This window comes from Tursiops truncatus, chromosome X, assembly GCF_011762595.2.
Source record: "Tursiops truncatus isolate mTurTru1 chromosome X, mTurTru1.mat.Y, whole genome shotgun sequence".
NCBI lineage: Eukaryota > Metazoa > Chordata > Mammalia > Artiodactyla > Delphinidae > Tursiops > Tursiops truncatus.
The window spans coordinates 88,636,260-88,652,021 of record NC_047055.1 but is presented as its reverse complement, the minus strand read 5'-3'; the positions used below and the strand labels follow the sequence as shown (position 1 = coordinate 88,652,021).

Genomic DNA, 15,762 nt, shown 5'->3' with positions numbered 1-15,762 from the left:
TACACTTGAGAGGTGAACTTCATGGTATATAAATTATACCTCAATAAACCTCATTTTAAAGAAAAGAATGCAGTTACATCAGAATAAATATATCATGACAATACATGGAAAATGCATATGGAAATTACGTTAAAACATTACCATATAGGGGCTTCCCTGGTGGTGCAGTGGTTGAGAGTCCACCTGCCGATGCAGGGGACATGGGTTCGTGCCCCAGTCCGGGAAGATCCCACATGCCGCGGAGTGGCTAGGCCCGTGAGCCAGGGCCGCTGAGCCTGCGCGTCCGGAGCCTGTGCTCCGCAATGGGAGAGGCCACAGCAGTGAGAGGCCTGCGTACCACAAAAAAAAAAAAAAAAAAAAAATTACCATATACAACCCACTATCATATTGTGCTATTTATGCATTTCCTTTTATTAAACTACATGTTAAGTATTAAGGATAGAAAAAATACTAACAAATATTTAATTCTAGTTAATGATATGCCTGTGGGAATATTTAGGTGTGAAGTGTACTGATCTCCACAACTTACTTTGAAATGCATCCCACACAAAAAATAAGGGAGACTGATGGAACAACAGAGGAATTAGTACACAAATAGGAGATAAAGAAAATATGGCAAAACATTCATTGTAGAATCTAGGTGGTATTATATGGATGTTCAAACCATAATTCTTTTGCTTGTTTTGTCTGAAAATTTTCATAATAAAATGTTGGGGGAAAAAGGAGCTGATAAAGAACAGCAAAGTAAGCTCAAAGAAGTAGAAGTAGAAATAAAAGTAAAAGGAAAATGGAAAACACACAATAGAGAAAATTAACAAAGGTAAAAGTTCTTTCTGTGAAAAGCTCAACAAACTTAAAATAATAAATACGACAGTGAGGCTACTCTTGATACTTGGATCTTGATAGAAGATTTTTATTATCTCAGAATGACCAGAGAATTTATGAGACCTGTCAGAGATTTCATCCAGGGGCCAGAGGAGAATACAGGCCCTGAAGTAGCTTAAAGAATGGAGGAATGGGGGAAGAGAACCAAGCTGTTGCGCTCCTGTTTTCCATCCCACCTGACCTGTGCTCCTAGGTGATGGCCTTGCTAAGTCTCCTAGTCCTTTGAACCCTTTGCAGCGGACATTTAAAGCAATGAATCTGAACTAGACATGGGCTTCACAACTATCTGGGGTGTTATTCACAACGTGCATAACTAGGCCTACCCCAGATTTCTGAAACAATTTCTAGAGGGTGGGGCCTACTCATGAGTATCCCAAGGGTTCCACAGGTCACTATGTGATACACCTCCAGTTGACGACCACTATGTTTAAAAAAATATTCCGTATGGCTAATAACAATAATAAAAAGCGTGATAATATATACTGAGAACTTCCCTTATTCCAAGCACCCTTTTTGGTGCTTTACATTCATCAACTCATTAAATTCCGACAATCCTGTAAATTCTAGCATTAGCCCCATTCTACAAACAGGCAGAGAAAGGCTAAGCCATGCGTGCAAAGCGACAGCTTGTGAGTGAAGAAGCCAGAATCTGAATCCAGGCTGTGAGCTCCAAAGCCCAAGCTCTTCACCACTGGGCTGTAGAAGAATAACAAACCTCCTTCCTCTGCTCCGGTCCAAAACAATGAAAGCAATATTTATCCAGTGCTTCTACCAGCCCCCCGCCTGGATGAATGAGAATAAGATGCAGGCTCTCGCCTCTAGGGGTTTGTGTTCCAGGCAGAGAAAAAAGCCACAGGCACTTGGCTAGGTTTTAAAAAAGTTACCAAATGGAATGCAAACCTAGAAGTTTAGCTATGTTATTTAAAGTTACAAATGTAGCTAACAAAACAACAAAAAATAAAAATTTAATAAACATTGAGAAGAACGGGAGCAGAAGGCCGTGTAATTGAGGTAAATCCTTATTTTTTCATAGAGGGGAGAGAAAACTGAGAGCTCCAGAAATGCAGGTGTGTAGGTATACGCTGGACCTACGGAGATGCACATGAGAGGAATTAAAAACAAAAACCTTGAAAACAAGCTGTGCTTGGAGGTGTGACTGGGAATGCACCGCCGAGATTACTTTGTACTCCATAATGTTCTGCAGACTTAGACTGAACATGCGCATGTGACACTTCTAATATAATACAGCTTGTAATATAAGTGAAATGTGACTCAAAGGGTGGAAGGTGCCTCTGAGTTTGCTTCCTCCTTCCTGTAAACACTGGAAGCATGTTAAGGCATGCCATTACCAGACAAGAAACCCTGATGAATCTCTACAGGGCAGCAGATATGGGATTGACGGAGCAATAAAGAGGGAATTGTAGCCCAAAAAGTCCCTGGGAGAAGGTACAGGGAGGTGGGTGCACACGCCAGCAAAACTGTGGAGGCTCTGAGCGAGAGGGTGCATCTGCCAGGCAGGAGTGGGCTCTGGGAAAGACAGCTGGGGAGTCACCTGGGATCAGCTGGGCCCGCGTCTGACTATAGCTGCAGCTGTGAAACTAAACTCTAAACAGCTGTTGAAAAGCAGATTCAGATTCAGTCAATCTGAGGTGGCTCCCAAGAGTCTTCACTTCTACTCTGAGGCCGGGCCATGCCCAGGCTGCTGGTCCACGAACCACAGTGAATAGTTACAGCGCTCCAGACAGACTTCTTCGGGAGGGGCCACTGAGTGGCCACTGTGAGTGGGAGAGAAAAGGAGGAAGACCAATGTCTGAAGACTTTCTGGATAAGGGGCCCTGAGAAAAAAAACAAAGAAACAACAGAAAAGGAAAGAAGCAGCTCTGTCCAGAACTGAGACACTGCTCACTGAAGCATGCCATCGTGGGAGTAATATGCTCTCAAGTTTATTTATTTTTTAATAAATAGAGATAACACAAAAGACAAAATAATTGAGTGGGAGGGAAGTATTGACAAGAGGAGGAATCTAACAACAGGCGGAATCAAGTCAGATTTGGAAGAGCCTCAGAGAAATAAGAAAACAGAAACCTGTGTGAACTGGACAGTTTAACCACAATGTGAGGGCAGACAAGGGCATGGTGGTACTTGGCCTGGTGGAGCTGAAGGCCACTAGCAAAGCTTTTTTGTCCATCCCAACACCAGTAAACCAGGTAGGATAATTTCCCTGAGGTTAAAGACTCTGCATTTCAGACTTCGAGGGCCCACAGTATGCCAAGTAAAGAGGAAACATCACCCCTCCATCTGCTTGTCTTCTGATGAACACACAAATGCCCAAGAGATGGGGAAAGTCCCAACAGCTTCCAGAAAGGAGAGGGAGGAGGAAGGAGACAAGGCTGGGCACGTCTCCCTAGCCACCCAGATGCTGGACGGTGGAGACGGGATCTACAGAACAGCAGTGGCTGCCTCTGTCTAAACCCCAAGGACAAGGGGCTGCAGAGGGGCAGCAGGTGGGGCATCATGTGGCTATCACAGCAGCTCGTTCCATCAGACCCGAATTGTGTCCCCAAGTCTGGGGTTTCTGAGAAGAACTCCTGGGCGTGCCCCCGAGGCCAAGCTCTCCCTGACCCACCAGGTCCCCTTGCCCTGGCCCAACTGGCCCGGCACGGGCTCACCTGGACACCTCCGTGTTGGGCTTTCTCCAGCTGCCATCCTGGCCTCCTCTTCTCCTTGTCCCAACCTGAAGGTCCTACCTGGTTGGGCCACGAGGAATCCTGTTAAGGGGAAATGACAGAGGACTTTCTAATTGACACATGAGGCATTCCGGAACCGAGGCCCATCCTTGCAGGGCAGAGATGGTCTGGCCTCGGTGACTGCCCCGTGAGCCCAGCTAGTGGGCCCTCAGTGCAGACCATCCACAGAGAAGGTGAGAGCACAGACATCCCGTGCAGGGTGCAAACGCCATTATGGATTCTTGACCCTGAGCCTGAGGCCCGATTCATTCAGGGCCCAGACGCCCCTGAGCTGCAGCAGCCGACAGAGAGGGAGCCCCGGGGGGTGCGTTCCAGTCACCCTGTGAAGGGTCCCTCACCCACGGAGACAAGGTGGCTGTAGTTCTCCAGCATGACATCCTTGCAGAGGTTCTTCTGAGTGGCGTCCAGCTGCTGCCACTCCTCCAGGGTGAAGTCCACAAACACATCCCTGAAGGTCAACATTTCCTGCAACAGCACACTCCTCCTTAGCCCACTGTCAAAACAAGGTGGGCAGTGGGGGGGGGCACTGGCATCTAGAGGGTAGAGGCCATCGATGTTGCTAAATATCCTCCAATGCACATGGCAGCCCTCCACAACACAGCATTATCTTGCCCAAAGGTCAAGAGGGCAGAGGTGAGAAAATCTGGGGTTGAGCAGTGAAATGGAATGATCATGAAAAGGACTAGAATGTGCTGTAATATGCGAAAAGAAGAACATAAAAATAAAAAGGGATTCATATCAAGATAGATAAATAGGCACACATGATTTTCGGAAGAATGCATGAAAAAATGAAGGAGACACAAAGACAGGGTGAGAGGGAAAATTATTTTTCACCTTTTGATGAACAAAGTTTTGTTTGAATTTTTTGCCATATGCACAGAGTACTTTTTAAAAGACTCAATTCAATTTATTAATGCTCTATTCAGAACATGCTTTTAGAATTTTGGCATCCATATTCTTAAGTGAAAGTGGTCTTTCACTTTTTGCTTTCTTGTAGTACCTTCCTTGAATTTAAGTTAACTGGCATCATAACATGTACTGGATCCCTTTTCACCTTTTAACAGCCTGGAAAAGTTGAACACAGAAATTATCTGCTCTTTAAAATTTTGTGAAAGCAGCAATTAGTCCAGGATTTGGCAGAGCAAATTTGAAGTGTGAACACCTTTGATTCAAAAATCCTACTTCCAGGTGTATTCTCCATAAATACCTGTACTAATGGGCCAAGAGATACATAGAAAGTTGTTCATGAGGCACTGTATATAATAGAAAAGAAAATTAAAAATCTAAGTGTCCATTCGTAGAGAAATAGTTAAATGATACCTCTATACCACGAAATAGGAACTGAAATAATCTTTATGTACTGATGAGGAACAAAACCCAGAATATAATCAGGTGGGAAAAGCAAGATGGGTATGGGAGTGTGATGGCACTTGTGCAAAAACACATGTTACACATATGTCTATTTTTAGTTAAATTGATGTAAATGCATCTACAGCACCTTATCACCAAATTGTTAACAGTGGGCATCTGCGAGGAAGATGTGGTACTGGGGAGAGAAGAAGTAGGGATCTTTTGGATACTGTTTTTATGCATATTGGAACATGAGACATGGATTTACTTTCATTATTTCAAACATAATGAAAAAGCAAAAAGTGAACTGAAAGTGAAGAAATAGAAAAAGCAAGATGAGTCTATGTATTTAAACAATCTTCTCTGAGAAGGAAAAGAAAAAAAAGAAGAGCAGTCCCAAGAGTAAGAAGTAGATTTTAAAAGTCTTTTCCTTTCTATCTTGTTCCTTTTTTTTTCTCTCTTTTTTTTTTGCTGGGGAGGGGAAGGATTGGAGAATCTGAGGTGGATGACAGGTTGAACAGAAAACAGCCAGAGCTAAGAGGACTAATAGATTTTTCAAGGCTGCAATGTAATTTCCTAATTGCTGCCTCAAATTCACTGGAAACAAAGTAGGGGGTAAATTAGGAACTCACCTGGGACACGGCCATCTGGCTCTGCCCTGACAAAGGATGGAGATCTAGGAAGGCAGAATTAGGAGGGTCGAGATCAGTGCATACAGCCATGAGACCACCATCACCAGCTTAATAACAATCACTCTTGCCGCACACAGGGGATGATCTGGACACGTGGCCTGGTAGCTCCAGCCTGTTCCCCTGGGACACGGCTAAGGTCCTGTGGGTTTTCCACGTCAATTTATTTTCTCTTCCTGGACACATTTATGACTTGTGTTTAAAGACATCTCCTCGGAAGCCATTAACAACCTGACATCTCCTTTCTCTCAGGAATTCTATGCCTGGAAATTTATCGTAAAAAGGCAATCATAAATAAGCACAGGCTACAAGGATGTTAACTGTAGGTGTTTCCACCATTCAACAATTTGGAAGCAACTAAACCTCCAGCAAAGGGGACTCAGATCAAAAATTAGACACACAACATGGGAAATACCACATGGGCTTTAAAAATGCAATGCAATCCTGTTCTCATTTCTTAACATATTTAAAAGTAGGTTACCAGAAAGCAAGTGTAGTGCGATCTCCTTTGTTAAGCAATATGTATTTATTGAGGAAGAGCAGTCCAGAAGAGCATTTATGAAAACGTTGACACTGCTTACATTCCAGTGGTAATTCCACCTTTCCTCTTTTATTTACTTGCATTTTTTCATTTTTCACAATATCATTTACTAGTAAAATAGAAAGGAGAAATTATTACAAATCACCTCTTATCACACTGAGCCCTGGAGGTGATAGACCCTGAGCAAAGTCTGGAGGACAGGGACAGCTTGCTGTGGTTTGGAGGAAGGAGACAAACCAGAGCTGAGTGCAGGGCAGAAGGGAGGGGCGAGGAGGGAGGAGAGGTGGGGGGTAGAGGGAGGTTAAGGGCCAGGCATTGGTCACTTCCACATGGAGCTGGAAACCACTGACCTTGCGCCAGGCTCCTTCGGACCTACAGTGGGCCACCGCCACCCTGTTCCCGCCCCAATACTTCCTTATTTCCCATTATGTCCATTTGATCGCCATGCTCTCCCTTATTTGGCGGTGTTCAAAACACAGTTTCAGCAAGGAGCTTTTGTTAACCATTGCTACTGTAGCAATCCCTGCCTTAGGATCAGGACAACAGGGCTCAGCAAGATGCAGCTTAATGAGTCACTTCCCAGACCCAGTTACTAGCATCAAAATGAGAGGCAGCAGAGCTAGGTGATGGCCTACCTAGAGACCACGCTGAAAGGTCACAGACACACAGAAACCAAAGACACCTCTTTGGTCATCTAGTCAGGGTAGAGGAGATTCAACATTTCTGCTACAGGTAAGTGGGTTGTGTATACTATGGGACTGACTCAAATCCAAAAATAGCCCAGGGGACTTCCCTGGCCGAACAGTGGGTAAGACTCTGTGCTTCCACCGCAGGGGGCGCGGGTTCCATCCCTGGTTGGGGAACTAAGATCCCGCATGCCGCGCGGGGCGGTCAAAAACAAAAAACAAACAAACAAAACAAAAATAGCCCATGGCACAAGAGGGAAATATAATGATGTGTGCACAAATGTGTCAGGAGTGGAGAAAGTCCCGTGAGGCAGGTGGTCAATCTTTCCAGCCTGATCCTGCCTTTGCAGGCACTACCGCAGGGCAGCGTCCCTCCATCCGTCTATAACTTTCATCCCTCTCCTCCAATAGGGGTTCAACTGACCACCATCACACAGCTCTTGATGGTGGCTAGAAGTTGAGTCACCGAGTCAGCCTTGCTCTCTCTCAGCTGAAGGAAGGGACAGAGGGCACTGCAGGTCCAGTTCTTCTAGGACCTGCTATCTTGTGAGCCCCCTCCCTCTAACCAGAGCATCTGGGTCTGTCCTGTGAGCCTTCCCCCTCTGCCCCTGGGGTCTGGGCTGGCGCTCCTCTTCCAACTCCCCTCAGAGGAGCTATTTTATTTCTAAGGAGGCAGGACCCAAGGATTCAAAGACAAAGGTACCTTTGCTGGGACCATCACTTCAGGACTATGTCTCTGCCTCTGACCCGAGGAGCTCACCTCCTTCTGAGGCCTCAGACTGGGTCTTCTGTAGTCTAACTAAGGAAGCCCATGGCAGATCAGCTGGTGTCTGAAGCTGCTGAGCCGTGGGCTCACTTATGAACCCTGACCCTGGAAAGGCAATGACCACACAGGCGATGCAATTAGCAACCTCCATGATGGAGCGAAGTTGAGGAAAACCCCAAAGTTTTCCTTGCCATCAGAAGGCACAGTGCCTCACTGTAGTTTTAAGAATTGACATTCAGTAAGAGCTCAATTACCGCCCGAAAAGGTCTGGGCTCTGGAACGAAACTGACTGCCTGCTCTGCCGCTTTTATTCGTTTCATAAGAGGTCAGGGCCTACTGTGTGCCTGTTCTACGGGTTCTACTGTTCTACGTGAACAAAACTTCAGAGTTCCGCCATCTTGCGGAGCCATACTCTTAGCAGGGGAGATACAGACAGTGAGCCAGCAAAGTGATAAATTTAGGGTGCGTTTGTCGGAAAGGCATAAGCGTTATGCCGAAAAAACGAAAAAAGAAAAAGGATCCCTCCACTTTACTGTGTGACTTTGGTTAGGTTTCCCAGCCTTTCTGTTCTTGCTTTCTCTCTGTAAAACAAAGAGCATCGTAGTACATACTCACAGGGCTATTGTGAACAGACTACTGTGAAACACAGGGGTGCCCGGCATTTACTAGGCACTGAGGAAATGGTCGCTGAATGAATCAAGCAATGAACCAATCACTCGCTGACCCCCGTAGCCCCCCCTCCCCTCACCACCGCGGCCCTGTCACTCAACCCCCCAGGGGCGCGACCTCATTGCCCAAGGCTCCTCCGACCTCCCCATCCAGCCCATCCCCAACTCCGCCTCCCCTTACTCCACCGCTAGGAACCTGAGGTCTCAGGGCAGGTAACAACCGGAAACGTCAACTGGCACCGCCCTCGGGGTCAGCAGGGCACTTCCGCTCGCCGTCGCCCCGGGAGCCCGAGCGCTGTGCACGCGCAGGAGCGGGCTTTGGGGGCGGGGGGAGGCAACACAGCCAATGGGCAACACGGCGCCTTTCGGGGACAAAGGATTCTGACGTGGTTCCCTCTGAGGTTAGATGGAGCGACGAGAGCGTGCGAGCATTTTCCGCGACGAGTCGTATGAGAGGCTGGGGAGGCGAGCGGGCTCCGCGCGGACTGTCGTGGCGATCCGAGTCCGCCGCCTCCGAGGCCGAGGCCCGCTCTCCCAGTCCGTTCTCCCGCGCGGCCGGGCCTCCTTGTTGCTGTGCTCCCTGGGGAGTTCCCGCCCCTCCATCTTCCAAAGCCACGCTCTCCTCTTTCTTTAGATCCTCAGAATAAAAAACCGGTAGTCGTGCCTGCTGCCTCCACTGCGGCACATGGGCGCGGCCATCTTGGGCGCGGGGTGGAACCGTCGGAGCCAGGCCCTGGTCTCAGGCCAGGGGTCGGGGAGTAGGGTTCAAGCTCAGTCGGGGAAGCAGCATGCAGGAGGGGCTGGGAGTTGTGCTGCAGGGCAGGCAGCATGCACAAATGAGGAAACCATGATGCCTGATTCTCCTGAAATAAATCGAGGAACTCCGATTTCTGGGACCTTGGGGATCCTTGGAGAATCTGGGCTTTGCCGGTTGGAAAGCACAGCATAAAGTGGAGGGAGAGCTGTTTCTCTGACGATGTCAGCCAGTGGCAACGTGGCCTGCTAAAAGTCCTGTAGTGCCCTAGAGGAACGTTTTCTGTTCCCTGTCGGGGTCTGGGGAAAGAGACCAAGGGTGTGCCGTGTGCTTGTGGTACCTGCCTGGTCACCAAGCAGAACTCCTTGGGCTGGTCAAGGCAGGATCTGGGCTCAGTACACCCAATTCCTTCTGTGCTACAGCCAACAGGTGCCAGGCACTGTTGAGAGAAGCAAGTGACGAAAGCAGTCATGGAAGCCAACATACACTTATTTACTCTTCCATCTGAACATACTGCTTTCTCCCTGTCTTTCCCTTTCGCCTCTGAGGAGGTGGTGGCATGTGTGATATTCCCAGGTTGGTTGGATGAATCATTGCCCAGATCTACAACCTGGAGGTCTCCTGGGAAGTGACTCTGTCCCAGTCTTGTGTAGAAGTCCCGGGAGAAGAGTGTGTTTTCTGTCAGGCACGTGACTGGGGACTTGCCCCCCACTGTGATTCTTTGTACCTTTTTAAATGTTGGCCAGGTTTAGGGATGCTAACCTATTTATTTCCAGAAGAGAGGTGACCTGATAAGTTTTTCTGACACCACTGTCAGGAGGCAGGAGAAAGTTAATAGAATTAGTATGACAGTGTCCTGAGGACAGTAGAGAAACCCCCAGCCTCAGAAAGACCTGGTCATTGGCCCTGGTCAGACGCTCCCCATATCCTGACTGCAGGAATGAGTGCTTTCTCAGAAAGAGAAGGGGCTGGCGAAGGGCGTGCAGTTGTTGCTCATGCCGTGCCAGCATGTCCTAGTGTGACTTGGGCATCCAGGAACCAAGAAACATGCCAAGGTGTTCTTCCAGCCCACACTCTGCCCAGCTGTTGGGATCTACCGATCCGTAGAAGAGAAGGCTTGCCTCCACCACCTACCGGCCCTTTGGGCCTCTTGTACATCATAGCTAAAGACCGCACATCCCAACGGGCTGTCAGGATTGTTTAAAGGAACATCTCTAGCGCCCCCAGCCCAGAATGTGTCCTAAGGCAGGCACCTGGTAAGTGGTGGTATTACCAAAGCAAGCTTGGGTCCACTCACCCACACCCCATAAAACTTATGTACTGACACCAGGTCGTGGTGAAGGAAAGTACAGCGTGTACTGCAGGGCACCAAGCAAGGAGTCCAGGCAACTAGTGCTCAAAAGGCCTGAACTCCCCGATGGCTTTCAGGGAAGGGTTTTTAAAGACAGAGTGAGGCAGGAGGTTGTGGGATGTGTGATCAGCTGATGGCCATTCTTCTGATTGGTTGCTGGTGAGGTAATCGGGGAGTCAACCTCATCAACCTTCTGCTTCCAACCAGTCTGGGGTCTAAGTGCTTGTGGTCAGCATGCAGTTAAGGTCTTCCACCTGATGGGGATTTCAGTATCTGCAAAACAGCTCACAGGGTATGGCTCCGGATATTATCTATAGCCCTTGGGGAGGAACTAAAGGTCCTTGACTTTGTTTAATGGCTAAACTATTATTTTGTCTTGCTTGACTGTTTTCCTTTGTTTCTGCATTTTCTCACTTCTCTGATTAAATTATTCTTTGAAACTTGGGGAAGACCAAGGAGGCTAGAGTTTTTCTACAGATGAGAAGCAGGTGGAGGACATGGGAGGGGTCTGTCCCGGGAAGGCCTCTAGGGTCCTGCTTGGTTACCGTGGCAGTTTCTGCTGTCCTCTCCCCAACACTAGGGGGCGTGCTGGTGCCAATGCTGCTCCTTCCTGCCCTGTGTGCTTCCCTCCCCTTCGCCACCAACCTTGCCCAGGGTCACCACTGAAAACGTCTTTTTTTTTTTTTTTTTTTTTTTTTTGCCCAGGGCCCAGGAGTGAACTCGGGCCCTTGGCGGTGAGAGCACAGAGTCCTAACCACTGGACCTCCAGGAATTCCCTGAAAACATGTTTTTAAATGGCAATTAGGCCTCTAAGTTAAAATTCATTGTAAAGTGTAACCCCAGCAGGCCCAGGTTACTCAAGCCCTTACGTTCCAGGAAAAGCCTGTCTCGGGAAGACTGGTCCTTGCCCCACTCCTGGGAGAGCACCACAAAGAGCCTGGCGTGTTCTGCCTAGTAGGGTATTTCTGTAATCCAGGCACCTCTGTTCCATCTGACCAGGTGCTTCATGCTAATGGTGTGACGTATGGTGAGGGTCTGTTTTGTATGTCTGAGGCCCTCGGCTGTGCTGTATTAGTTTGACATCTGGGGGCTGTAGACCGAGTAGCTAAAGTGAGTGACGTGGAAGCTGCATGCCTGCACGACTGACCTCCAGTCAAATCTCTGGACCCCTAGGCATGGGTGAGCTTCCCTGACTGGCAACACTTTGCATGTGTTGTCACACATCATTTCTGGGAGAATTAAGCATTGTCCATGTGACTCCTTTGGGAGAGGACAACTGGATCTCACCACTGGTTTCCACTGGACTTCACCCCTGCACCTTTTGCCTTTGCTGATTTTACTTTCACTGTCATAAATCCTAACTATGTGTATGGGACTTCCCTGGTGGTCCAGTGCTTAAGACTCCATGCTCCGAATGCAGGGGGCCTGGGTTCGATCCCTGGTCAGGGAACTAGAGCCCGCATGCCACAACTAAAGAGCCCGCATGCCGCAACTGAGACCTGGTGCAGCCAAATAAATAAATTTCTTTTAAAAATAATAATAATTCTGTATATAACAGCTCAGCTGGACTCACAGACTCTGAAAAGAACTAACAGCTTTTCTGAGTTCCGAGTCCTTCTAGGGAATCTTCAAGCCTGAGGGTGGTCCTGGGGAACCCGAACATACTGTTCCTGTAGATTCTGAGGTTGGTTAGTTTCAACCATCCCAGTGGGTGGACCTCATGAACACAGTGTGACTCCGCCCCCAGCAGTACACTTGCTTGGTGTTTGTGCGGAGGTTGCAGACCTGAGGAGCAGCAGCCGGAGGGCACTGCTGTGATTTTCCCGCCTCCGAGGAGCAGAGGTCCTGAGCACTTGCAGTGGGCGGCAGCTGAGGGAGCTTGCTGTCTTGCTGTGGTGCAGGGTTCTGCTGAGGGTCCCTGGTACCTGCCTCTTCCTGGAAGTCTTCCCTGCAGTGACTGAGGTGACAGGTCCATCAAGCAATGTCTTGATGGCGTTCTGCTCTTTGAACTGCGTGAGTTCCTGTAGGAAAGGGAAGGCCAGTTGCAAGTGTTCATCTCCTGCTGCACTGCATCGCTGTGTGTGCCACTGCCTCTGCAGATTTCCCACAGGCAGGAGAGTGTGCAGAGTGAATGGGGCTGGAATAGACAAAATGGGAATCCACCCCAGGGAACTGGTTGATGGCTCCAATATGTTGGCATGAAGCCAATCACATGACTGTCAGGTGGCACAGAGTTTAGAGCATTAGTCTTTGGATGACTGTGTCTGTTAGTTGAGAAGTGTGTGTACCACAATAAACCCCAAAGGAGGAAGACTTCAGCTAGCTGATGACGATTCTACTTTCAAGGTCTCTTTCTGTTATTGAAAGATGTTGTAATAAGCCAGTGTGTAATAATATGTACTGTGGGAAACAGGCAGGAGAGTATGTAGAATGTGTAGAGCTGCTGTTTTCAGAAGTGAAGGCCCTTTCCTCTTGTGCCCCTCTCTTCAGTCATTTTGCTGTACTCGTCATGTCCTATGTTGATGTCACTATCTCATCTGAATTTAACAGTGGTTTTTGCCAGATGTCTTACCACTGGTTAATATATTAAAATTATTGCCTGTAGCCAAATGTATTTTTATACTTCTGCTTGCTTCAGTTATTTTTGTACGAGTTTCCTGTTGATCTGTAATGTAGTAGCACAAAACTAATTCTTAATGTCCATCTCCAGTGTGAATTTCACATGCTAAACCAAGAAAAACCTATAGGGCTTCCCTGGTAGTGCAGTGGTTAAGAATCCCCCTGCCAATGCAGGGGACATGAGTTCGAGCCCTGGTCCGGGAAGATCCCACATGCCGCGGAGCAACTAAGCCTGTGCTCTAGAGCCTGCGAGTCACAACTACTGAGTCCGTGTGCCACAACTACTGAAGCCTGCACGCCTAGAGCCCGTGCTCCACAACAGGAGAAGCCACCGCAATGAGAAGCCTGTGCACCGCAACGAAGAGTAGCCCCCACTCACTGCAACTAGAGAAAGCCTGTGTGCAACAACAACAGCCCAACGCAGCCAAAATTAAAATAATTTTTTAAAATAATAATAATAAGATGGGGGAGTTCCCTTAAAAATGCTTGATTCTTTAAGAAAAAAAAGGACAACCTATGAATTACAATTATTTAGATTTTATTAAATTATCTGTTGGTGAATAAAGTATGAGGTATGCTTAAAAGAGTATAGAGGAGATTCATATTTTATTTTATATGAGTTTTCTAAGAACACATCCCTCCCATCCACGTTCACTATATTCACAGGGTTTCTGAAGTATGAATTCTCTCATGCTTGGTAATGGCAACAGTGCAGCCACATCTAAAGGATTTCCCAGATTTAATACATTTGTAGGATTCTCTCCTGCAAGAATTCTCATATCTCAGCAACACAGAGGTCATATCTGTAGGCCTTCCCTCATTCATGTCATTTAGAGTTTCACTTCAGTATGAATGCTACGATGTTGAGTAAGATATGAGGATTGGCTAATTCAACACATTTGCAGGATTTCTCTCTGATATGAATTCTCTAATGTTGAGTAAGAAGTGAGTATTGGCTAAGGTCTTTCCATGTTCCTTACTTTAATAAGTTTTCTATTCAGTAGAAAGTTTATAATGCTGAATAAGTTGTGATCCAGAACTAAATGCATTTGCAAATTGCTTTGAATCGTACGTTTTCTCTACACCATGTTTTCTCTGATGTTTACGCTGAGCATTAACTAAAAGTCTTTGCCATTTCTCAAGCTTATAGGATTTTACTCAAAATAAATCTTTGTCCTTGAGCACAAGAGTAGAATTCTCTCTTTTTTTAAAACATGCTGGGTTCTTTTTTAAAATTATTCATTTATTTATTTTTGGCCACACCACGTGGGCATGTGAGATCTTAGTTCCCTGACTGGAGATGGAAGCCAGGCCCATAGCTGTGGAAATGCAGAGCCCTAACCATTGGACTGCCAGGGAATTCCCAAGAGTAGAATTCTCTTCACGCTCATTATATTTCAAGGGTTTTTCTTTAGCATAAGCAACTTTGTTTTATTGGGAGTAAATTTATTTGGGTATAAATTAATACAGTGTTAATATATAATACTGATATATATCATATATATCACATATATAATATTGTTTAATTGGGAGTAAATTTATATGGGAATTTTTTATCATATATATAATACTGAGTTTCTCTAATTCCTTTTGTGAAAATGCTCTTGAACCACTGGCTTCAAATGGAAACCTTTACCAGGTTTGTTACATTTGCCTCTTTTTTCCCCAGTTTTTTCTTTAGCATAGATAACTTTTACCTGAAATGCCTCCCATTTCCCCTCTGCATCTCAAATTAACCTTTGCATTGTCACTTTTTTCTGAAATGAAAATTGTATCATTGTTAATATGCACAGATATCCTAGCTAGATGCCAACTAGGGACTCTGTAGAATCAAGATTAGCCATCATGTACATGTCAATGATAACTAGTAAAATATATATACTAGGAAGAATAATGCACATCAAAAAGCAAGAATTCAACTATAAATAAACCTAAGAAGATTGTATGTCATCTATATAAAAGAGAATAAATAAACTGTATTCATGAATGAAGACTCAATACTGTAAAACCCCAGTTGTCCATAAACCTAATCCATGAATTTCAGGCAATTTGAATCAATATTCTAAATAGGATCAGGGGCCTTTGGTACAATTCTTCATTTTAATTGGCAGGAAAAAACATATATGAAAACAGCCAAGGGTATTTTGAGGATAGTTATAATAAGGGAAGACATATAAGATATTATACTCCATTATAAACTACAGTAAATAAAACACGTGGCATAGAGCAGAATTAAAGAAATCACTGAAACAGAATAAAAAATCCAGAATCAGTGTCAAGTATACGAAATACTAAATGAAGTTTAGCTAACAATAGTGTGAAAAAACTAAGAAATTGAGAGGGGAATTTGCCTTACTGTATATAAAGTTATAAATCTACTTAAACTAGGTTATGATGGTTGATGAAAAAGTCAGTGGAAGGCAGAGGTCCAATGCATAGCCATGCATATATGGAAAATAACATGACAAATGTGTTGTTCCAAGTTTGTGGAAACTGATAGTGCTGATATGATGTAAATCTTTTTGTAAGGGAAAAAAATTCTGGACCTCTAAATCATATCGTATACAATGACAAACTCCAGATGGATTAAAATTAAATATGACAAAATAATAAAATGTCATAATGAAATATAGGAAAATATCATATAACATTGTGATGGAGGATAAATAAGAACAACTCAGAAGCCATGAAGTAAATCCTAGACCT

The 15,762-nt window shown here is 45.8% G+C and overlaps 1 protein-coding gene across 1 annotated transcript in view; it reads right to left on the bottom strand.

The window, feature by feature from the left end:
* Window positions 1-8,349, bottom strand: part of ZNF674 (zinc finger protein 674) — a 36,200-nt gene extending 27,851 nt beyond the window's left edge. The window contains exons 1-3 of the mRNA XM_033850113.2: window positions 5,615-8,349; window positions 3,971-4,097; window positions 3,540-3,653 (exon numbers count right to left, since the gene is read on the bottom strand). Of these exons, the coding sequence (XP_033706004.1) occupies window positions 3,540-3,653; window positions 3,971-4,097; window positions 5,615-5,704 (331 nt within the window). The 5' untranslated portion in view covers window positions 5,705-8,349. The remainder of the gene's footprint in view (window positions 1-3,539; window positions 3,654-3,970; window positions 4,098-5,614) is intronic.
* Between the last annotated feature and the right edge of the window lie 7,413 nt (window positions 8,350-15,762).